Source organism: Phyllostomus discolor, chromosome 6, assembly GCF_004126475.2.
Source record: "Phyllostomus discolor isolate MPI-MPIP mPhyDis1 chromosome 6, mPhyDis1.pri.v3, whole genome shotgun sequence".
In the NCBI taxonomy this organism is placed as follows: Eukaryota; Metazoa; Chordata; class Mammalia; order Chiroptera; family Phyllostomidae; genus Phyllostomus; species Phyllostomus discolor.
Genome location: NC_040908.2, coordinates 27,334,042 through 27,352,724, shown reverse-complemented (window position 1 = coordinate 27,352,724; position 18,683 = coordinate 27,334,042). Strand labels below are relative to the sequence as shown.

General features: G+C 43.0%; 1 protein-coding gene across 2 annotated transcripts in view; it reads right to left on the bottom strand.

Annotated features, from left to right (window-relative positions):
- CAMKMT (calmodulin-lysine N-methyltransferase) overlaps positions 1–18,683 on the bottom strand; it is a 342,165-nt gene that overhangs the window by 10,309 nt on the left and 313,173 nt on the right. For both annotated transcript variants that reach the window (XM_028517156.2, XM_036027915.1), the window contains 2 exons: positions 15,021–15,095; positions 7,336–7,399 (listed from right to left, as the gene is read on the bottom strand). In XM_028517156.2, the coding sequence (XP_028372957.1) occupies positions 7,336–7,399; positions 15,021–15,095 (139 nt within the window). The remainder of the gene's footprint in view (positions 1–7,335; positions 7,400–15,020; positions 15,096–18,683) is intronic.

Genomic DNA, 18,683 nt, shown 5'->3' with positions numbered 1-18,683 from the left:
CCTAGTTTCTAAGATGCTGCCCTTGCCTGCTTCCTCCTCTACATTTCTCAGTCCCTTCCCTACCTTTTCTTCTTCCACTTGCCTCTTAATTGTCAGTGGTCCCCCAAGCTCTGCCTACTTTTTATTCTATACAGTCCTCGGCCATTGTACCAAAGCCCAGAACTTCAGCTACCACGTACACAGCAAAATTCACAAATATACGACTGCAGCGTTCACCATTGCCCAGAGGCCACACCCGTATTTTCAGGTGCCTGCGAGAGCTCTCCACAGGGATGTTCTGAGTGTTCCTTTAAGCCGCTCTGTCTAAAACAGAACTCGGCATACTTAATCCCAAACCCCTACCCTTTCCAGGACACTACTCATGTCTGTCTGTCTGTCTGTCTCTCTCTCTCTCTCACACACACACACACACTCAGACATACAAGCTGAGCACCTACTAGGTTCTAAGCACTTCCATATTCTTCACCATTAAAACGAAGCTAAAAACCTGGGAATTGTGGGGTTGCTTTTAAAACCCTCTAATGCCACACCTGCCAACTCACATCACTGTCACCTGCTGCACGTGGTCCTCAAACTGTTTCAGTTGCTTCTAGGGTGAACTCGAAGGGTCGAAGAGAGACCAGGGGAGAGGAAGTGCTAACATTCTCATATCCAGTCTCATATCCAATTGAACTGAAGCTGCTTCACTTTTCTGTTTTATAATTGGGGTGCTGGCTAAAAACGTTCCGACCAAAGGGTTCTGCCATTAAAACAGGATTGAAAAACACTAACACGTGTCCCACCTTTTGGGGATGACAGGCAAAGCCCAGCATGACCTGCCCCATATGTATCTCTGCAGCATCGTCCCTGTTCCTCCTTCACACTCACCTCGTTTGTTCTCACACGGACCCCCATGCCTTCAAACCTGCAAACGCGCCCTTCCAGTGGAATGCTTCTCTTGCCCTCCAGTTCTTTGATGGCAGGGTAAACACTAGCTCGTCTTTCAGCAGCCAGATGAGACACCCTGCCCCTGCGATGTCTGTGTTGAGCTCCTCTGGCCTCCACCCTGGGCCTCCTGCCCCCGTTATCCACTTCCTGGCTCCCAGGCATCAGCCGTACCTCTGCTATGTCCCTAACACACCATCAGGTAACTGCTGGATTGCTCGTCTCGCAGGCTGGACTTTGCGCTCCTTCAGGGCGGGATTATGCTGGACGTTACTCTATCCCCAGGCCCTGGCACTGTGTCTGGCTTCTGAGGGGCATTCAGAAAATGTCTGCTGAACAAATCTCTCTGTGAATACCCGTTCAGTTCCCTCTTCTCAATCTTCAAGTCTTCATATCCAATTGAACTGGATATCAAGTCTTTGCCAGCTCCTAACGGACCTAGTTGGTTTGCACTTGACCCATAAGGAACCTTGCTGCCTTCAAGATCCCTCTAATTCCATTCCAGCCTTCATGCTGTGGCCAGAGTGATCTTTCTAGAACCCACGTTTGACCTCACCACTGCTCAAAAACTTTCAATGCTTCTCCACTGCCCATATAATAAGGTCCAGTCTCTTCATCATGGTGTTCTTAGCCTTTCCTAAAATGGTACCCCAAATAAACGCGTTTACCTTATCTCCTGCCCCTCTCCATCCCTAACCCCTAGACCACAAAGACGTTCCTATACTCCAGCAAATGTCTTGCTGACCCTAACACACAACATGCTTTTTCATACTCTACCCGTCAGCACTGTTTCCTCCACCTGGGATACTGCTTTCTAGTCCCTTCTTCTGAGGCTTGGAATGAATTCCCTTCCAACCATTCAAGACCCAAGTCAAATACCATAGCCTCCAGGGAAGCCTTCCTCAGGCAGCCAGTCACTCTGTGCTGGACCTCTTCTAGTACCCACCATATTGCATTGTAGTTCCTGGTAGCTCCCGCATCAATCTGCCCTGCTAACAGTCTATGAGATTCTCACAGTGCTCGTCATTCATACTGATACCCCTACCCTACATTCCCCAGCACAGTGCCAGGCAGGTAGTAGGTTCTCAGCGAATGTTTCTTGGGTCAAGACAGAGTCCAAACATATTCTATTCTTGAGTATCACATATTCTATTCAAGGCATGCATTAGAAAGGTCCACAGAACTAATAAAAGTAGCTATATATGATCAAGTGTCGAGCTGTTAGAAGCCATTTGGCACCGTCCACTGTGGTCTCACCCGTGTGTGTCACATCCCCACAAGGAACCAGAAACTCCTTGAGGGCAGAGACCAAGCCCCACACATGCCGAATAAGCATCCAGGTGCACTTCAGAAAAGAACTGCGAGGGCTAGGACCCTGCTCCGAGGGTCTTAAGGACACCTGGGGACTCTCTCTTTCTGCACCGGGGAGAGCCAGGCTTGGCTGAACACAGCTTCTCACCCCGCACAGGGGAGGGTTTGCTGGGCCCCTGGCCCAGCCGGCAGACAGCACCCCGAGGGCTCTTCAGCAGCATCTCAGTTCACTGCACCGAGCCCGCACTCACCAGACTCTGCCCTGAGATGAGCAAAACAAAGGTTTGCATAGGTGCATACAGACATGTTAGATTTTTTAAAAAAGGAAGAAATCTGTCAATAAAAAGAAATTGCTCTGTGGTTTACAGTTACAGCACTCCTGGCATGTAGGCAGGATCCCAGGGATGTGGCTGTCACTGCGTGCCAGCCATTTCTGAAGAAAGTTAAATGAAGCCCACAGCGGTATTTTTGCATTCCTGACCATCGGTCACCAGGGACACGAAACTGGAGAGCTGTTGGCACCGCACCCACCCCCCCATCTCCTCGGGGTCCTGAGTCAACTCACACTGGCTGGCTGGCTTGGCTCCTGTCCCTGCACCCAAAGCCATTTCAGAGGAATATCAGTAGATGCCATTTGCTGGTTATCATTTCTGGACTCGAGTTCAACTTGCAGGCTGCCGTGGCTATTTTAAATTACGTTTGGGTCTTCAGATATCAGGCACTAGTGATGTTCTTTAACGAACACAATGACAGAGGGGCACCTCTCAATCATCAAGAAGCAGCAGCCTCTCACCAGAGGGGAAAATGTGTGGGGGGTGGGGGGAGGCTGCTTCTTGGAATGAGTAAAATTTGCTGATTTCATTTCTTTTTAATATCTACTTTATTTTCTTCTCATCTCTTAAGTTTGCTGGAGAGTCCCTTGTAGTATTCTGGCAGGAGTCACATGTTTTCAATTTTTCTCAACCAGCAAGTTGAGGAAGTTTTCCATTTGGGGCAGATGACAAACATTTCCTGCTGAAATTCACAGCTACTGAGAATAACTTTCCAAGCACGGGTGCCTGTTTGGCAGAGAATCTAAGCACAGCCCTGGGATTTGAGGTTGCCAGAAGCCCACCCCGATGCCTAAGCCCTCTATGAGGTCTTTCCCACCTCCCTCCCCCATTCATGAATTCATAAAAACTGGAAAGCAGAGAAACTTCCTTTCCAACTACTTTCTTTGCCTCTGGAACTGTAACTCCAGACAGCTGATCTGCCGTAGCTAGAAATCAAAGAACCACACTCCCCAAAGTGACAGAATTCATTCCTTCCCACAGCTTGACACTTGAACCTCCAAATTGCAATTATTTCATTCTTGCCACCTGGTAGTAATCTCTCTCCCTTCATGCAGTGCAGGTTGTCTGCAGTAAAATGCCCTCTTCATCCAGGTATGTAATCCTCCTGGGACCCATGCAGGGCCTGCTGCAGGGGTGCAGAAAATGGGTGCAGGGGACACTGTGTGCCCAGTTATTTGCAGAAGTTGTCAAAGTCAAGGTCAAGAAAATGGTTTATTCCCTTCCTGCCAGCATTTCTTTGAGGAAAATATTGAATAGTTGGAAAGAGTCCCCTCTATTCTGTACTCGCCACAGCCAGAAAGCCTCTCTAGTTCTTCAAGGTAACAAGAGCTAACATATATTTAGAGCCAATTGGACGCTAAAGCTTTCCAAAGCATTGGGTATGGGGGGTGAACACACTCTTCATTTTATAGATGGAAATCTGAGGCTTCAAGAGATGACCCCAGTGGCTAGATAGAAAGGACAGACTTGGTTTTCCCTGAAGTTACTCCTGGCTCCACCCACCACAGTTTGCTTTCAGAAACTGCCCCAGGAATTTGAAGCATCTGGCTCCAGTGGAGTTTTTGCTGAGCACCCTGAAAACTTGTATCTCCCATTGAATTTTTTTTGGCTCTCAAACAACTATACTTTGCAAAAGAAGCCAGATGCAGAAATATACAGATAATAAAATACACTTGTACGCATTGTACAACTAGTACAACTGTGGTGACATAAATCAGAATTTTTGTGGCCTAGTATAAAAGCTGTGGGCTCTGACTGGAAAACTACATAAGGAAAATTTGCATAGTGATGCAAATATTTTCTATCTTGATTATGCTGTTAATGAATGTACACATTTCCTAGAACTGCATGAATTGTATGCTTAAGATTTGTTAATCTTATCTCAGTGTAAGTATGAAAATGTCTGAGATGTATCTTTTTTTTAATTGTTGTTCAAGGACAGTTGTCTCCATTTCCCCCCCACTACTCCCCCCACCCCAGCCGTCCCCACCTCCCACCCTTGATCCTTCCCCCTTTGGCTTTGTCCACGTGTTCTTTATACGTGTTCCTTGAAGACCTTCCCCCTTCCCCCCCGTTATTCCCTCCCACCTCCCCTCTGGTTACTGTCAGCTTGTTCTTTATTTCAATGTCTCTGGTTATATTTTGCTTGCTTGTTTGTTTGTTTTGTTGATTAGGTTCCTGTTAAAGGTGAGATCATATGATATCTGTCTTTCACCACCTGGCTTATCTCACTTAGCATAATGCTCTCCGGATCCATCCATGCTGTCACAAAGGGTAGGAGTTCCTTCTTTCTTTCTGCTGCGTAGTATTCCATTGTGTAACTGTACCACAGTTTTTTGATCCACTCATTTACAGATGGACACTTAGGTTGCTTCTAGCATTCGACTGTTGTAAATCGTGCTGCTATTTTGCTGAGCCTTGAATTACAAAGAACTCGGGATCCACCAGCGTAGCCCCCAAGTTGTTTCTCTGTGGGACTCTGTGGCACCTTCAGACCCTTGGGCCACAAAACCATGGAGGAGTTGTCTGGGCTCAAGAAAACATTGAAAGCAGCTCTAATTGTAATGGAATAAAACCTTTACTCTTATTATCTTAGTCTTGGACTGTGACTTCGACATCACATACACTCAGCAGGGGGTGCTCCTTTGGAAGCAAAGCAGCCAGCCCAGAGAGCTAACAAGAATAGTTCAGTTTTTTCTCTAGCTACCTTCAAGCTCTGGGAACCCTTGTCACCCACTGGCACAGGATATGCAGCTGCTGGTCACTGCCAAGTCCACATGGCCCTTCTAGAGTCCACCAGGGTAGAGGTGGAGGAGGCGCAAGTGTTATGCTTCCCCAGACTTCCCAATAGGGATGAGTTTCCTGGGTGGTAATTTTGGAATGTTCACATGCCATCCAAAACTTGGACTCCCCCTCTTACGGTGGACCCCTAGTTCCTCAGCCTAGAACACCTGGCAGCGTTGTGAATGAGGAGCCTAAGCCAGACCCCCAACTCCCACTTCTAATGCCGCAGTGTGGTCTAGGTCCCTCTGATCTCGTCTCCCTCCCTGCTCCTCACCCAGCATGAGAAAGCACCATCTATGCCAGGGCCCCACCTCAGCCTGCTTGGAGCTGAGGGTGAGTGTCAGCTGTCAGGAGGAGGGCTGTGTGGAGCCAACTTCAGGCAAGGGAAGAGCATGGTTCCAGGTTTAAGAAACACTGGAGATTCCAGTCCAATCTGCATTTAGATCTATTCATAGCACGGGTAAATCATGCAAATCTGCTGCAAAATGGAGTATGTGCCACCAACAGGCTTTGAGGGGGTGATGGCGAAGAGTGACGTACTGTTTGTTTGGTGTGGGACTGAGGAGTCCTTGACGCATTGTATTATGGATGATGCATCTCCACAGAGGCCTTTACATCCGAGAGTCTCGGTGCCCTCTCTGGAAGTCCTGATCTTGCAAATGCTTGCAGGAATCACCCAAAGCTCACAGAGGGAATGAAGGGGCCCCAAATTCCTTTTTCTACCCTCAACTTGGGCTGCTCACCCAACCAGGGCAGCAGCCATCAGTAGCTTGGAGCGTGCCCCTTCCTCGCCTCAAGACCTACTACCCGCCTCACAGAGGGAGTGGAGAAGGCCAATTTACTTTAATTGATTACTACTTACAAAGCTGTGGTCTCTCCTCTGAGAGGCCTATTTAAAGTTCCTGAGCTATTGTATCCAGAGATAACAAAATCAAAGCAACGGTGGAAGGCAAAGGATGATTATCAAATTGCTCTGGGAAACTTCAATGTGAAAACAGATATAAAAGAAATATTGGAAGGTATTAGTCTATAAGTCTCACTGACTTCAGATGACAGGCGCAAACCCTCTTTTTAAAAAGACTTTAGAAACAAAACTTTAGAAAATACCTCACACACGCGCGCACTCTCTCTCTCTCTCTCTCTGCAGTCTTTTCTCAAATGTGAGTTCCTGTCAGAGACTGCATTAACATTGTTAACCTATTTTAAATTCGATGGTACAGCAAGAACCTTACATACTTATAAGATTTTATTTTTAATGCATGAGCTTTAAACTCGTTTTCTTACTTTAAATAGACGCATATTAACTCTCCGTTTAGGCTGCAGGACCTCCTAGCTTAGTATAACAGCCCAACAAAATAAGAGTGGATACAAACTCTGTAATTTACTCACAGGCATAAATGGATATATAAATGTAAAAATGTGCACAATATTTTATGCCACGCTTGGCTTTATTGTGACCTAATATTTATAATATATAAATAATGGCTTCCTTTTAAAGCAAAGAACTTTTAATACACAGATTCATCTGAAGTCCTTTTTCTTTAATATAAACAGAAATAGAAAATAAAAAAATCTGTTGCAATAAATAAATACCCAGTGACAAAGGTTACCACTGAAGGGATTTAAAATGACGGAAGTCAATGGAAAAGTTTCAATATCATACTTCTACTTTAATATGAAGATATTGTTATCAAAGGAAAAGACTCAAGAAATTCTTTGATAAAAATAATCTCACACTATCTTTGAAGTGCTTTCATTTATTTTACTACCCACTGTGTTCCTTATCAGAAGGCCAAGGGTAAGAAGTTCCCTAGTTATGATTAGGAAAGAATCTGGTAGATCAGAAGACCCAATTGAAGTTGGACATAATAAGTATTAAAGTATTACATGACATTAATCCTGCCATTCCATTACTCTCTCCATCTCTGTATACAGGCTAATTATTCTGAAGCCAGTGTTCAGGAGAAAATAGAAACATACTTACCCTGGGCTGGAGTAATCTCTTTATTGCATCAACAAGGCTGGCTCTGAACTGGTCCAGAAACAGGCTGACATTGAGAAGAGAAGAGAATCCAGATTAAATTGAGTTTTCAAGTCTAACCATACTAATGGAGATAAGTACAGGGCTAATGACACACGTTCACTCAACACTAAAAAAGAGAAATTGTTTCCTTCTGTTCAACTGTCTTACTGGAAGAAACAAAAGAAGATAACCATGGTCGGTGGTGCAACCAGAGCCGAGCCAGCAACATGCAGTGGGCCCGACTCATACATGACTGCGCCACATGTCACCATCACAGAGACACTTCCAAGCTTCTGTTTGGGAGAATTGTGTGGGTGAGATGAAGCTCTCTCAGCACTTCCTGTCATTGGAGGTTAGTCTCTGTAGACCTGGGTGGGCCCTCTCCACACCTGGGGTGCTGTGAGGCCACCCTCCAAAAACAAACCACCAGCCCCATTACACCCAAACTGCAGAGAAATGAAATCATGGTTTTCAGTGAGTAGGAGCAGCACTGAGGCTGGATTCAACCAGTGACCTAGGACTACATGGTTCTAAAAACAAAGACACGGTTTAGGCGATGTGTCACAGAGACCACGGCAACTCTGGATTCCATGTGCCACCCCCGCCCTCCTTGACCTCCATGTTGATTTCTTCCCAGTCCACTGCCATCTTTCTTGTTATCCTCTGCTCTTTTGAGAATTTCTGTTATTGCTCTGTCATCCCTTTGGCTGGGTCAGTCTGACCCTGAACCCTGAACTCTGTCTCACGAGGCCTTGTATTGGAAGCTTGGGACAGAGTTTCCTTAAATGGGACTCACAGCCTAGAACACTGGGCAGCCTTGTGCATCAGCCATCACATGAGGAGCTTAAGTGGGAGCCCCTACTCCCATTTCTAATGCTGCAGTTTGGCACAGGCCCCTCTGATTTAGCCTCCCTGCTCCTGATGCAGTATGAGTGAGTGCTGCCTACTCTAGGGCCCAGCCTCATCCTTCTTGAAGCTAAGGGTGAGTATCAGCTGCCAGTAGGAGGGCCATTGGGTAGAGCCGTACTTCAGCAAGCGGGGAGCACATTTCATGGTTTGATAGAGCTCTGGCTCTCACTTTTCTGCTCTGTCACCTTGGACAAGTCACTTCATGTGATATTGGGAACTGCCCTGCCTGGTTTCAGGAGCTGTAACCCCACCATGGCTAATGCTGAGGGAGTGACCTTGGGACCATTAGCCACTAAGGAGACAAAGTTTATCTCTCTGGCAGGGGTGCTGCCTCTGATCCTTTTACATCACCCTGCCTCAACCCCAATGCTTGGTCGGTTAGCCAATGATGGGTAAGATTCCTCAAGGGGGGAATGACCTAAGACAGGCACAATCATGGAGGCCCCAGGGAAGGACTTAGGGGGCTATAGCAAAAGGGGGTGATGGATCCTCACCCCTCAGCTTTAACATAGCTTAAGTCCTCACTGTGTCTGCAAGAAGTCTCCTGATCCCTTGGAAGCTCACTTCCCCTGCCTGACTTAAGCCTGAAACGATGCCTTAAGCCTGAAACAATGCTGGAGGTGGGTGCCACCCTGTGCTGGGAAGGGCGGGTTCCCTAGGGCGATCAGGCCTAAGAAAGAATGCATAAAATCCTATGAAACCTACTGGTAATACCCTCAATTTAAATAAGGGTCCAAGCAGGAAGTGAGTTTGTTCCCCAAAGTTTTATGGCCCTTTAACTATCTGACCCTGACTCCAAATAAGCCCTCAGAGCTCCTTGAATGTTATCTATTATTTAATCATTTCTGCCTGACAATGACTGATGAGCTTTATTTCTGTGCAAACTGAACCCAATAAAAGCTTGTCAAGGCAAGGGTCAGGGCACTCTCCTCCTGAGAGGGTGGTGAGGTGCTCCGAGGCTTTTTCTCCTCTCGAGAGAGAAGCCAGGCCATCCCTTTTCCTCCACAGGACTCAGTAGTCCATGTGAATTTCTCATATCTCATCCACAGTGTGGCAGACCCCACGAGCTGGGGTCCGCATCAACTCAAGGCCTCTGTGTCTTTATGAATAAAGGCCCACCTATGTGGCTATGGTGAGTATCAAATTAATATGTTAGCTGATAAATATTTATTGTCACCTACTACATACTAGGGCTTGTTTTAGCATTAGAAACAAGCTATGAACAAGACAAAGTTCTTGCTCACAAGGAGCTTCCTGTCTGTTCATACACACACAGAAGGGACTTGATAAATATGTGCGTACTGCCTGACTGGCAGACCAACACCGTCCTTGAAATGGAGGCGCCTCTGTAGGGTGTTCGTCTGAATGGTCCTAAAACAGGCTGCATGCGTCCCTTTACAATAAGGAAGAATCGACATTTAGGCCACATGTTTCACCAGACTAGGTTCTCTCCCACGTCTCTCATTTGAGAAGCGGAAGTGGGGCGAGCAGTTTGCGAGATGTTTCCAAGAAATCAGTGCTTGGGTTTCACCATGTCGTGATTAGTAGAAGGTTCTATAAACAGATGCTCTGAGCACTGGAAAAAGAATACTCCTAAGATGAGCTAGAAATCATATCCAGAATGGGAACCTTACCCCATTCCATCCATCAATCGGGCTAACCTATTTACCACCCATGGGAGAATTGTCTTATCACTCCATAAACAAATAAATCTTAGAGCATAGAAAGCTAATTCAAATGCTATAAAATTTGCTTGGAAGGCATATTAAGCAGCAATTAATAACCATTAAGGATTGATAAGAAAGAAAGCAGACTATCTAAGTGCTTTAAAATTTTTTCTCTTCAGGACTGTGTACCTTATTCTTTAGTCAGGTAATGATATCTTAAGGTTTCCTAAGCAAGCCTCCTGGCTTTGTGTTTTTCAGAAGGCTGCAATTGTGGGAGAGTCTCTGTCAGGTTCTCGGGCCTGTAGGAAACCTAGCTGGCGGGGAGACACGGCCTTGGGTAGAAGACCGTGCTCAGTTTATCCCATGCATCCTCAGAGCTGGTGAGATTGTTAGAATAAATAAACACCGTCTTAAAAGCTGAGTTTAAAACATAACCTTATACGGTACTATTTCTCCTTAATGTTGGCGATGGCAACAAAGACATTAACATCACAGCTTACCAGCAAATGCAGCTTAACACACAGTGCCCATTCCGAACACAGTTATTTGAAAGGTAATGTTGCCTGCTTCAGCACTCCAAATCAAATTTCCCAAAAGTGATTCTCGTAGTTCTCTAAGTGGTCTTTATTCCAAGCAAGCTCACCTTTCTCCTTAGTTCTGATGGAGAATTTATAACGCTTTGTAGGATACGTCCTATGAGCAATTTCAATGTGCTTTAGCGGGAGTGATATATAATCTCCTGAAAATTCACCCCTTAAATAAGTCCTAATGGACTCAGAGAACAGCAGTAGCTTAAGTGGATCTATTTAAAAAGGCTGAGTGGGTCAGTGATTGGGATGGAGATACCATTTCAACTCTCCCTTCAGTTACTGATCAAAATGCATTGACAGTCTAGTTTGGCCATTAAAACACACACACACATGCACACGTGCACCCACGCACACCTCTCCATACTTCGCTTGTGGAATCAACACTTGCTTTGTTCCATGTACCTGAATCACAGATTTTATGACAAAAGAAAGGTGCTGGGCCATTTTCGTCACCTCCCTTGGAATCAGTCGGCTTTGTGCAGAGCACAAAGCATTTACAACTCCTCTCATAGGGAAATTAATTAGTGCAGAGGACAAGGAGCCATTTCCCTGTCACCTTCCACAAAAAGGAAGACCTCTGTATAATTTGCAAGGTGAAATGTGCCAAGTTCACTGTTTTAGATGACCTTTCAGCAGAAGAATGGCCTCTATCAGTAGTTACCAACTGATCATTGTGGAGGCTGGTACTGAAGGCCTTATTCCGATCTCACTTGCCCTGACCCTTAGTTGCAAGATCTTTGGCAATTTGTATATATTCTTTGGGACTGAGTTTCCTCAGACAAGAGGGGAAAGGGCTGACTATATTTGGGTGAAATATCTTTTCAGGTGTAAAGTTCCTTGAGTTGTGATTTAGAAATATCCATGATTACAGCATCTGGAAAAAAAAACAAAGCAATTCTAGAGACCTTTTTGAGAAAAAAATTTTTTTTCACAAAAACTAAACTTAAAAAAATCATGAAGAGTAAAGTAAAAATAATAGAAGCTAGGAACCATCCAGGGTACACAGTAAAAGTGCTGAGAGAGCAAGGGAGGTGATGCGCCTCCCCCCACCCCCGCCCCAGCCTCAGGCTGCAGGCACACACAGGTGGCGCTGGCTGTCCTACCTACCTAGCTCCACGTGTCAGGCGATGGGTGGCACGTCAGACTCGCTTTCTAAGTCTTTAGAGAATCCAAATGTACAAAATCATTTTTATTTCTGCACAGCTACAATAAACTGGAAAGCCATCAGACACTGAATAAAAGCGTTCATCGGATTAAAAAAAATCTTACTTCCAGACCTTTAGATTATTGTGACTGAACAGAAGTCTGGAAAAGGGGGGCTTCAAATGAACAATCACTCGCCATTTGAAACTCAGCAAGGACTGGGCTGGGCTGGACTGCGTTCCATCAGAAAGGAACTTACATTCCACATTAAACACGCCAACCACGGAACTCGATAGGCAGTTTTTCCCTACATGTGTAGTTAAATATTCTAATATTTTGATGTTTGTCAACAGCATCCTTTTGCAGGTGGGACTGTACCTCGGTTTTCCCTTCTGTTTATTTCAGAGTTGACATTTTACAAGTTATTTAGGAACTGTTGAACCATGAAACTGTATTTCATTGTCAAAAACGCTGAATGGTGAAATAATAACTAGCTTTCAGTTTGCCTTTTTATTTTATAATCTAGTCGAGCTAATAATTTAGATGCGAACCAAGAGGCTGTCTCTTCTGGGAAATAAGTTATTTCCCCCAGTGCCCACAGGTTTATGAATGTTTGAATGTAAATATGTGAATATATGAATGATTTAAGGACATAAACATATCACCGCTTGTTGTAATCATGTGCATTTTACTTGACCCACAATGTGGGTTGGGAATAGGTTGGTGAATAGAGCTCGTTTTCATGTAAATGGGATCAAGCAGTACCACTGGTTAGCTATTCAGGGAATCAGACAATGCCCCCCTTGCTGGAAATGCTTCAGTAAGAATTTAATCCATGTACCTAATATTTGAACTCTGACTCTTGCTTCATAGTCCTGTGGCCTCGTCCAGATCTCACTGATGGGCAGTGACTGAAGGCTGGGGTGAGACAAGTGATCTATTTAAGTGGGGCACTTATTTTTGGCACTTAGTATTTCAGGTTTCATCTTGCAGGTACTGTCTAAAGGGAGCTTTCTTTTCCTCCTCTGTGATATTCTAAAAAAAAAAAGGTCAAAAACCCCTAAGCTCCATGCTCCTGCCCCCAGAAGCAGTATCCCGGCAGAAACTCAGAGAGAAACGCCAAACCTACAGGATGGAAAGAACTCACAGAAGCCCGCCTTCACTGCTAGGTGCACAACACACACAGTATAGACATCACTGTACTTCCTAAGTTTCTAAGCAGCTTACCCGTCCTGTGCATATGAAGAGAGACAATTACCAAAGCATTTCTTTGGGAAATAATATTAGCATCGCGGTGAGAGTGGCTTAATGTTTCACATTTCCTAATGGGAAATTATAAACAGGCTGACATTCTGGCACTTGGAACTCCAGGAAAAAAAAACTTAATTCATGCATAGAAAAGCCATTTATAAAATGAAACTTGGTATATTTAGATCATTTGAATTCATAAATTCTCACAGAGCCAGGAGTTGTGCATGTGTTTGGAATGTGCCTATGTGTGTGTGCGTATACATTGTATTATGCTATGCATTTGTAGCGAGAGCCTGAAGTGAGTATGCATTTATGTATGCCAGTTGTATGTGGTCCTGTGGTTGGCTACGGAGAAAAAGGCTCTTTTCAAACATGTTGTGTGGCTATTTTTAACCTGAGAACATTAATCAGAAAAGAGCTTAAATCTTACTTCCTCTGCTTGTCTCTCTGGTACAAATAGGATGACACGGTGTGAGTGTCCATGTCACAAGGTATGAAAAAGACAAGCTGTTCTGATATTTGCGCAAAGGACAAATTCGATCTGAGTCTCGTGGCCTGACCTGACTCTCCCCACATGATCAGAGCCCGTCCATGTGCGACCCTCGTCTGAACCTCCCAGAAGATGCTGCCCTCCTTCCCTCTTTCCGCAGCGCTCTGATCTGGCTTTCATGCTTAATCTGATCTAATCCTGCCAGCATTATCTTCATCTGTGCAATGAGACCTGGAGGATCTTTTCTCATATTTGGTGAGGAAAGGCATTTACTAAATTACTTGGCCAAATCATATGGTAAGATTTTATGTCCTTATTTTTGAATGGAGGAGGGATGAAATATTGAGGCACAACATCAATGATTAATCAGGAAGCTGTTTCTTCCTTCTTTGCAACAGGTTTTCTTAAATGGGGTTCAAAGAGACTAAAAGGGCCATGGAAAACTAGAAAGTCTCAAGCTAAAAATAAAACAAAATAATTAATTTTTTTTATTGAAAGGTGTTTATCAGAAGAAAAAAGACAGCAAATCTAATTTCACCAGGTAGAAAAGTTACCCATTGGAAAGTGTATTAAAGAAAATAATAATGATAATGATAATGATAATAGACTTCCTGAAAATTTCATTCCATTCATTCAACTCTCTAACAGTGAAGGCCTTCTTTGGGTTCTGGATCTTATGACTGGGTTTATTAATATAATAGATCTTCTTTAGAATCTGAACTTGTGTTTTCAAATCTAAAGTGTGATAAAAAATACGAATCTTACTCTTAACAGGGAAAATACTTGTGAATTGTCAATGTTTCCCATATGCTGAAATAATTATCCAACATGCATAAAGAAAACACATTAAGATTAGTTGAAATAATTATTAATGTCTGATACATATTTATCCTGTAACTTAGGATCAGACCTTCATTAACAATAAGCGGATGGGGCTAAAAGAGAAGACGAAATATGTAAATTATTTTTAAAAAGCAGGCATCTGACAGAGACTTTTACTATAATTATTTGCATAACAATAAAACGTAATTTTATAATTCTTGTTCTAGGTATAATTAAATATTAATTAAATACTCTGAAAATATTAAATAGCAAACACAGACTTTTAAGAAACGCCGTTTCCCTAAGGATGGGCACAGGCGTGCTTACTTGCTGGAGCGTACACACGTGTGCGCACATCGGCACTCACGCGTCCCCCTCATATCAATAGTCTGATCTCCCCTAAGAAGTAAGCTAATTGAGCTGTTTGTGTTGATAAACTCCTTTTTCTCCAGACTATTCCTCTCCGAGCCATAATTATTTGCAATTTGCCTAAGTCGTCCATTTACTGATACGTCAAGCATGAAACAGAGGCAATTCCAGAAAATGGAAATGCTTCTCAAAATCAATCTTTGGGAAATAATGTGGTAGAAGTTACTGTGTGATAGAAGACTACCTTATAACTGTCACATGGAGATGAATATTAATTTGTTGAGGTTAAGGTGGCTTTGTGCTTCATTTGTTGACTTTGCTTAGCCGTCAGCAAAGCAGCACAGCCCAATTACTCCAGCAAAGCTATTTTTTCTAACAGGAGTTTTATGATTTTTATGTACTTACCAGTCAGCACACATAACCATGTCAAAATGTCCTTCCAGTTGAGAGACATCTGTCTCATTATCCCATCGTAAAACGCTTGAGGAGAAAAAGATTTTAAAAATTATACCTAGGTTTTTTTTTACTTTTGATTTTGAGCTATTAACATTATTTTTGTGGCACTTAAAATTATTTAAAAGATATACACAAATTATTTCAAAAGGTATAATAAAAAAACTAGAAATGCAACTATCTGTTCTTTATTTTATTTAGTCTTCAAATCTAGAAGAGAAAGAATTCTCTATTAATTTCAATAGTTACGGTTTTGTTAGTTTTTATAGGTTTTTGGAGACAAACTTGGGAAAAATATCTTTAACACAGTCATTAGAATGAGTCTACATGACTGAGGCAGGTATTACAACCAAAGCACCCCCCATCAGACTAAAATAAAAATTTATAAAAATAAATGATATGAAACTCAGTGTTTATCTACCATGCCTGGAATGTTTAGCTGCATTTCTTATTAATGAAATGAGCAATCTGGCAAGATGGAAGAAAAGACTTTCACTTACTAGTTCTTACTTTTTAGACACATTTTAAAATTCACCCATCCTGACAATTAGCCTTCAAAAGAAGATCAAGTTTTAAACTCGCCAAAGATCTTGACATTGCTAAAATTTGGGCCCGTCAAATTTTATTGGGCACTTGACCTACCAGCTTAGAACTCACCCATGCACTCCAGGTTCACATATCCAAGTTCCTATCTTAATATTCCCACTTATATATCCAACAGACGTCTCAAACTTAATTATGCCCAATATTAAATTCCTCATCATCTTTCCCTCAATTTCATTTCATTCAAAGTCTTTCTCATCTGTTAGTTTCATCTTTCCAGTTGCTCTGGTCAAAAATCTTGACTCTTCTTTTTCTGTTACATGTACATAGGCTATGCCAGGAAATGTAGGTAGTGCGAACTTTGAAATATGTCAGCATCCACCTTCTATCTCCACTGTTTCCACCATGAGAAAAACCATTATCATCTTTCATTTGAACTCATTCATAGTCTCCTAATTGGTCTCTCTGCTTCTACCCATCACCCTACAATCTCTGATCAAGAGAGCAGCCAGAATCATTCCTTTAAGACATATATCAAATCACAAACCTGCTCTTCTTCCTACCTTGTAATGGCTCCTCTCTTCACTCACAGCAAAAGCCAAAGTCTTCACGATGACCTAGGAGACCCTATTCAATCCAGTTACCCTGCTGACCTTATTTCCTACTACCTTTGCTCTTGGTCTTTGCTCTAGCAATGCAGTTCTCCTTATGATTTCTTGAACACACCAGGCATGCTCCTGCTTTAGGATCTTTACATTGGCAGCTTCCTCTCTGTGAACCCTCTTCCTCCACATGTCCCACGGCTCCTTCCCTCAACTCCTTCAAGTCTTTGCTCAAATGTGCTACCTTCCCAAGGAAGCCTACCCTGGCGCCTCTATGGAAAACTGCAATTGTTAATTCCCTCTCCAATATTCCTGACACCCCTTAACCTGCCCTTTAGGTTTCTACAGCAGTTATTATCCTTTAATGTGCTATATAACTAAATTATTATTTTTGTTAATTCTCTCTCAGGTAGAACATTAGCACCATAGGGACAATTTTAAAAATCTGTTTTGTACCGTGGTGTATTTTCATTGCCTAGAACAATCCCTGACATGTGATAGCTGTTCAATAAATACACCGTAAGAGTGAATTCTGTAATGAATGTACCAAGCATAGTGCCTGACACATAGAAGGCAGTCAAGAAACAGAAGTTCCTATATTACGTTTTTCTCTGAACAGAACGGGTAGTGTGGCCAGTTATGCAGCCCCCTTAAAGTGCTTTCTGAGGATTTCTGCTTTTGGCAAAAAATGGAGTAACAAGCACCTCATTTACCCTACTGCCTGAAACACCTCCCCCCACAAATTACACAAAATATATAAAACAATAGTTTTCAAGACACTGAAAATCAGCAAAAGAGAATAGCGACCCTTGAGGAGGGGGGAATGGAGCGAGCACCATCACTGACCCATGCTACTGCCTTGAGAGAGTTTCCAGGCCACAGCACAGGGAGGGAGAACCGGGGCGGGAGCAGGCGGACTCCCTGCACGAAGGAGACGGAGCTGAGAGTCTAAGGAAGCCGAGGCCGGTACAGCCCCCAGTGCAGAGTACTGAACGGGAGATCACTGCACAGAGAGGGCCTTCCGAAGGCCAGTGGGTGGTCAGTCCTCTCGGAGTGTCCTGTAGAGGACTGAGGGTGCATGTCCTGTGGGGAAACTACTCGAGGTCAGGAAAAGAATGATCTGGGGGGTTGGAGGGGACTGGGCCAGCGCCCACTCAGGGCCAGGAGCAGTGCCTGTTCCCACCAGTCAGACTAGAAAGCTGGGTAGAGTCCTCAGATGGATCTTGTCTCAGTAGTGGGGAGTAATTAGCCCCAGACTAAATGTTGCTCTGGTTCTACCTAACAAATCTCAAAAACAAGACCCCAAAATATCAAATTATTTTGAAGTAACTGTGTCTCAGAACAGAACTCAAAAACATCTAGAGGAATACAAAAACCGTCAGATCCTGAAAAGGTAAAATTCAAAATACCTGGCATATCATCGAAGATCACCATACAAGCTAAGAACTGAAATACTACAACTCAAATAGAACCCAATCGAAGTCTGACACAGGTGTTAGAATTAGCAGACAAAGGAATTAAAACAGTTTTCACAATGGTACTTACTATATTTAAAAAGTTGAATATAGATAAGAAAAGTATTTTTATAGTCCCAAAACAAACTTCTAAAGATGAAAATTATAGTGTCTGAGAAAAAAAGATACACTGGATGGGATCGACTGCAGAGCACACACTGCAGGAAAAACATCAGTGAACTTGAAGACAAAGCAATAGAAACTGTCCAAATGAAACAGAAAAAAAAAGAAAGAAAGAAAGAAAGAAAGAAAGAAAGAAAGAAAGAAAGAAAGAAAGAGAAAGAAAAAGAATATTAGCAAGTGCACTTTGGATCAAATTTAAGTGGTCTAACATACAGGGATGGGCAAAAGTAGGCTTACTGTTCTGAGTATGTGAAACACAGAGTTTATCCTTGTATTATTGTTTATTCTTGTGTTATATATTTTTCCATACAAACAACTGTAAACCTACGTTCCCCCCCCCCCATATATAGCTGAGCTCCAAAGGGCAGAAGAGAGGGTGAAGAAGAAAGAATATTTGATGAAATAATGGTTCAAATGTTTCCAAATTTAATGAAAACTATTAAGCCAAAGATTAAGAAATTCCAACAAGTTCCAAGCACAAGAAACATGAAAAAAAATCACAAGGCACACGATAATCTAATCAAATTGTCCAAAAGCAGTGATAAAGAAAAAGCATAAAAAGAACCCAGAGAATAAAAAGATACATTATATACAAATAAAGGTCTTCTGTCTAGACTGTTGAGATGCTTTTAAAAATAAACAAATAAAAATCACTTTTTCTTGTAAAGTAAAACACTGAAAAAGAAAATCACATGAAATAAAAGCAACTAGTTACCATGAGGCAAATGCCCTCGTAGCCACCATTCAGATGAAGAACCGGCCTGACTCGGAAGTCCCTGAACACACTCAGTCCCAGTCGCCGCCCCTTCCAGCTGGCTGGCTGCTCTAGCCTC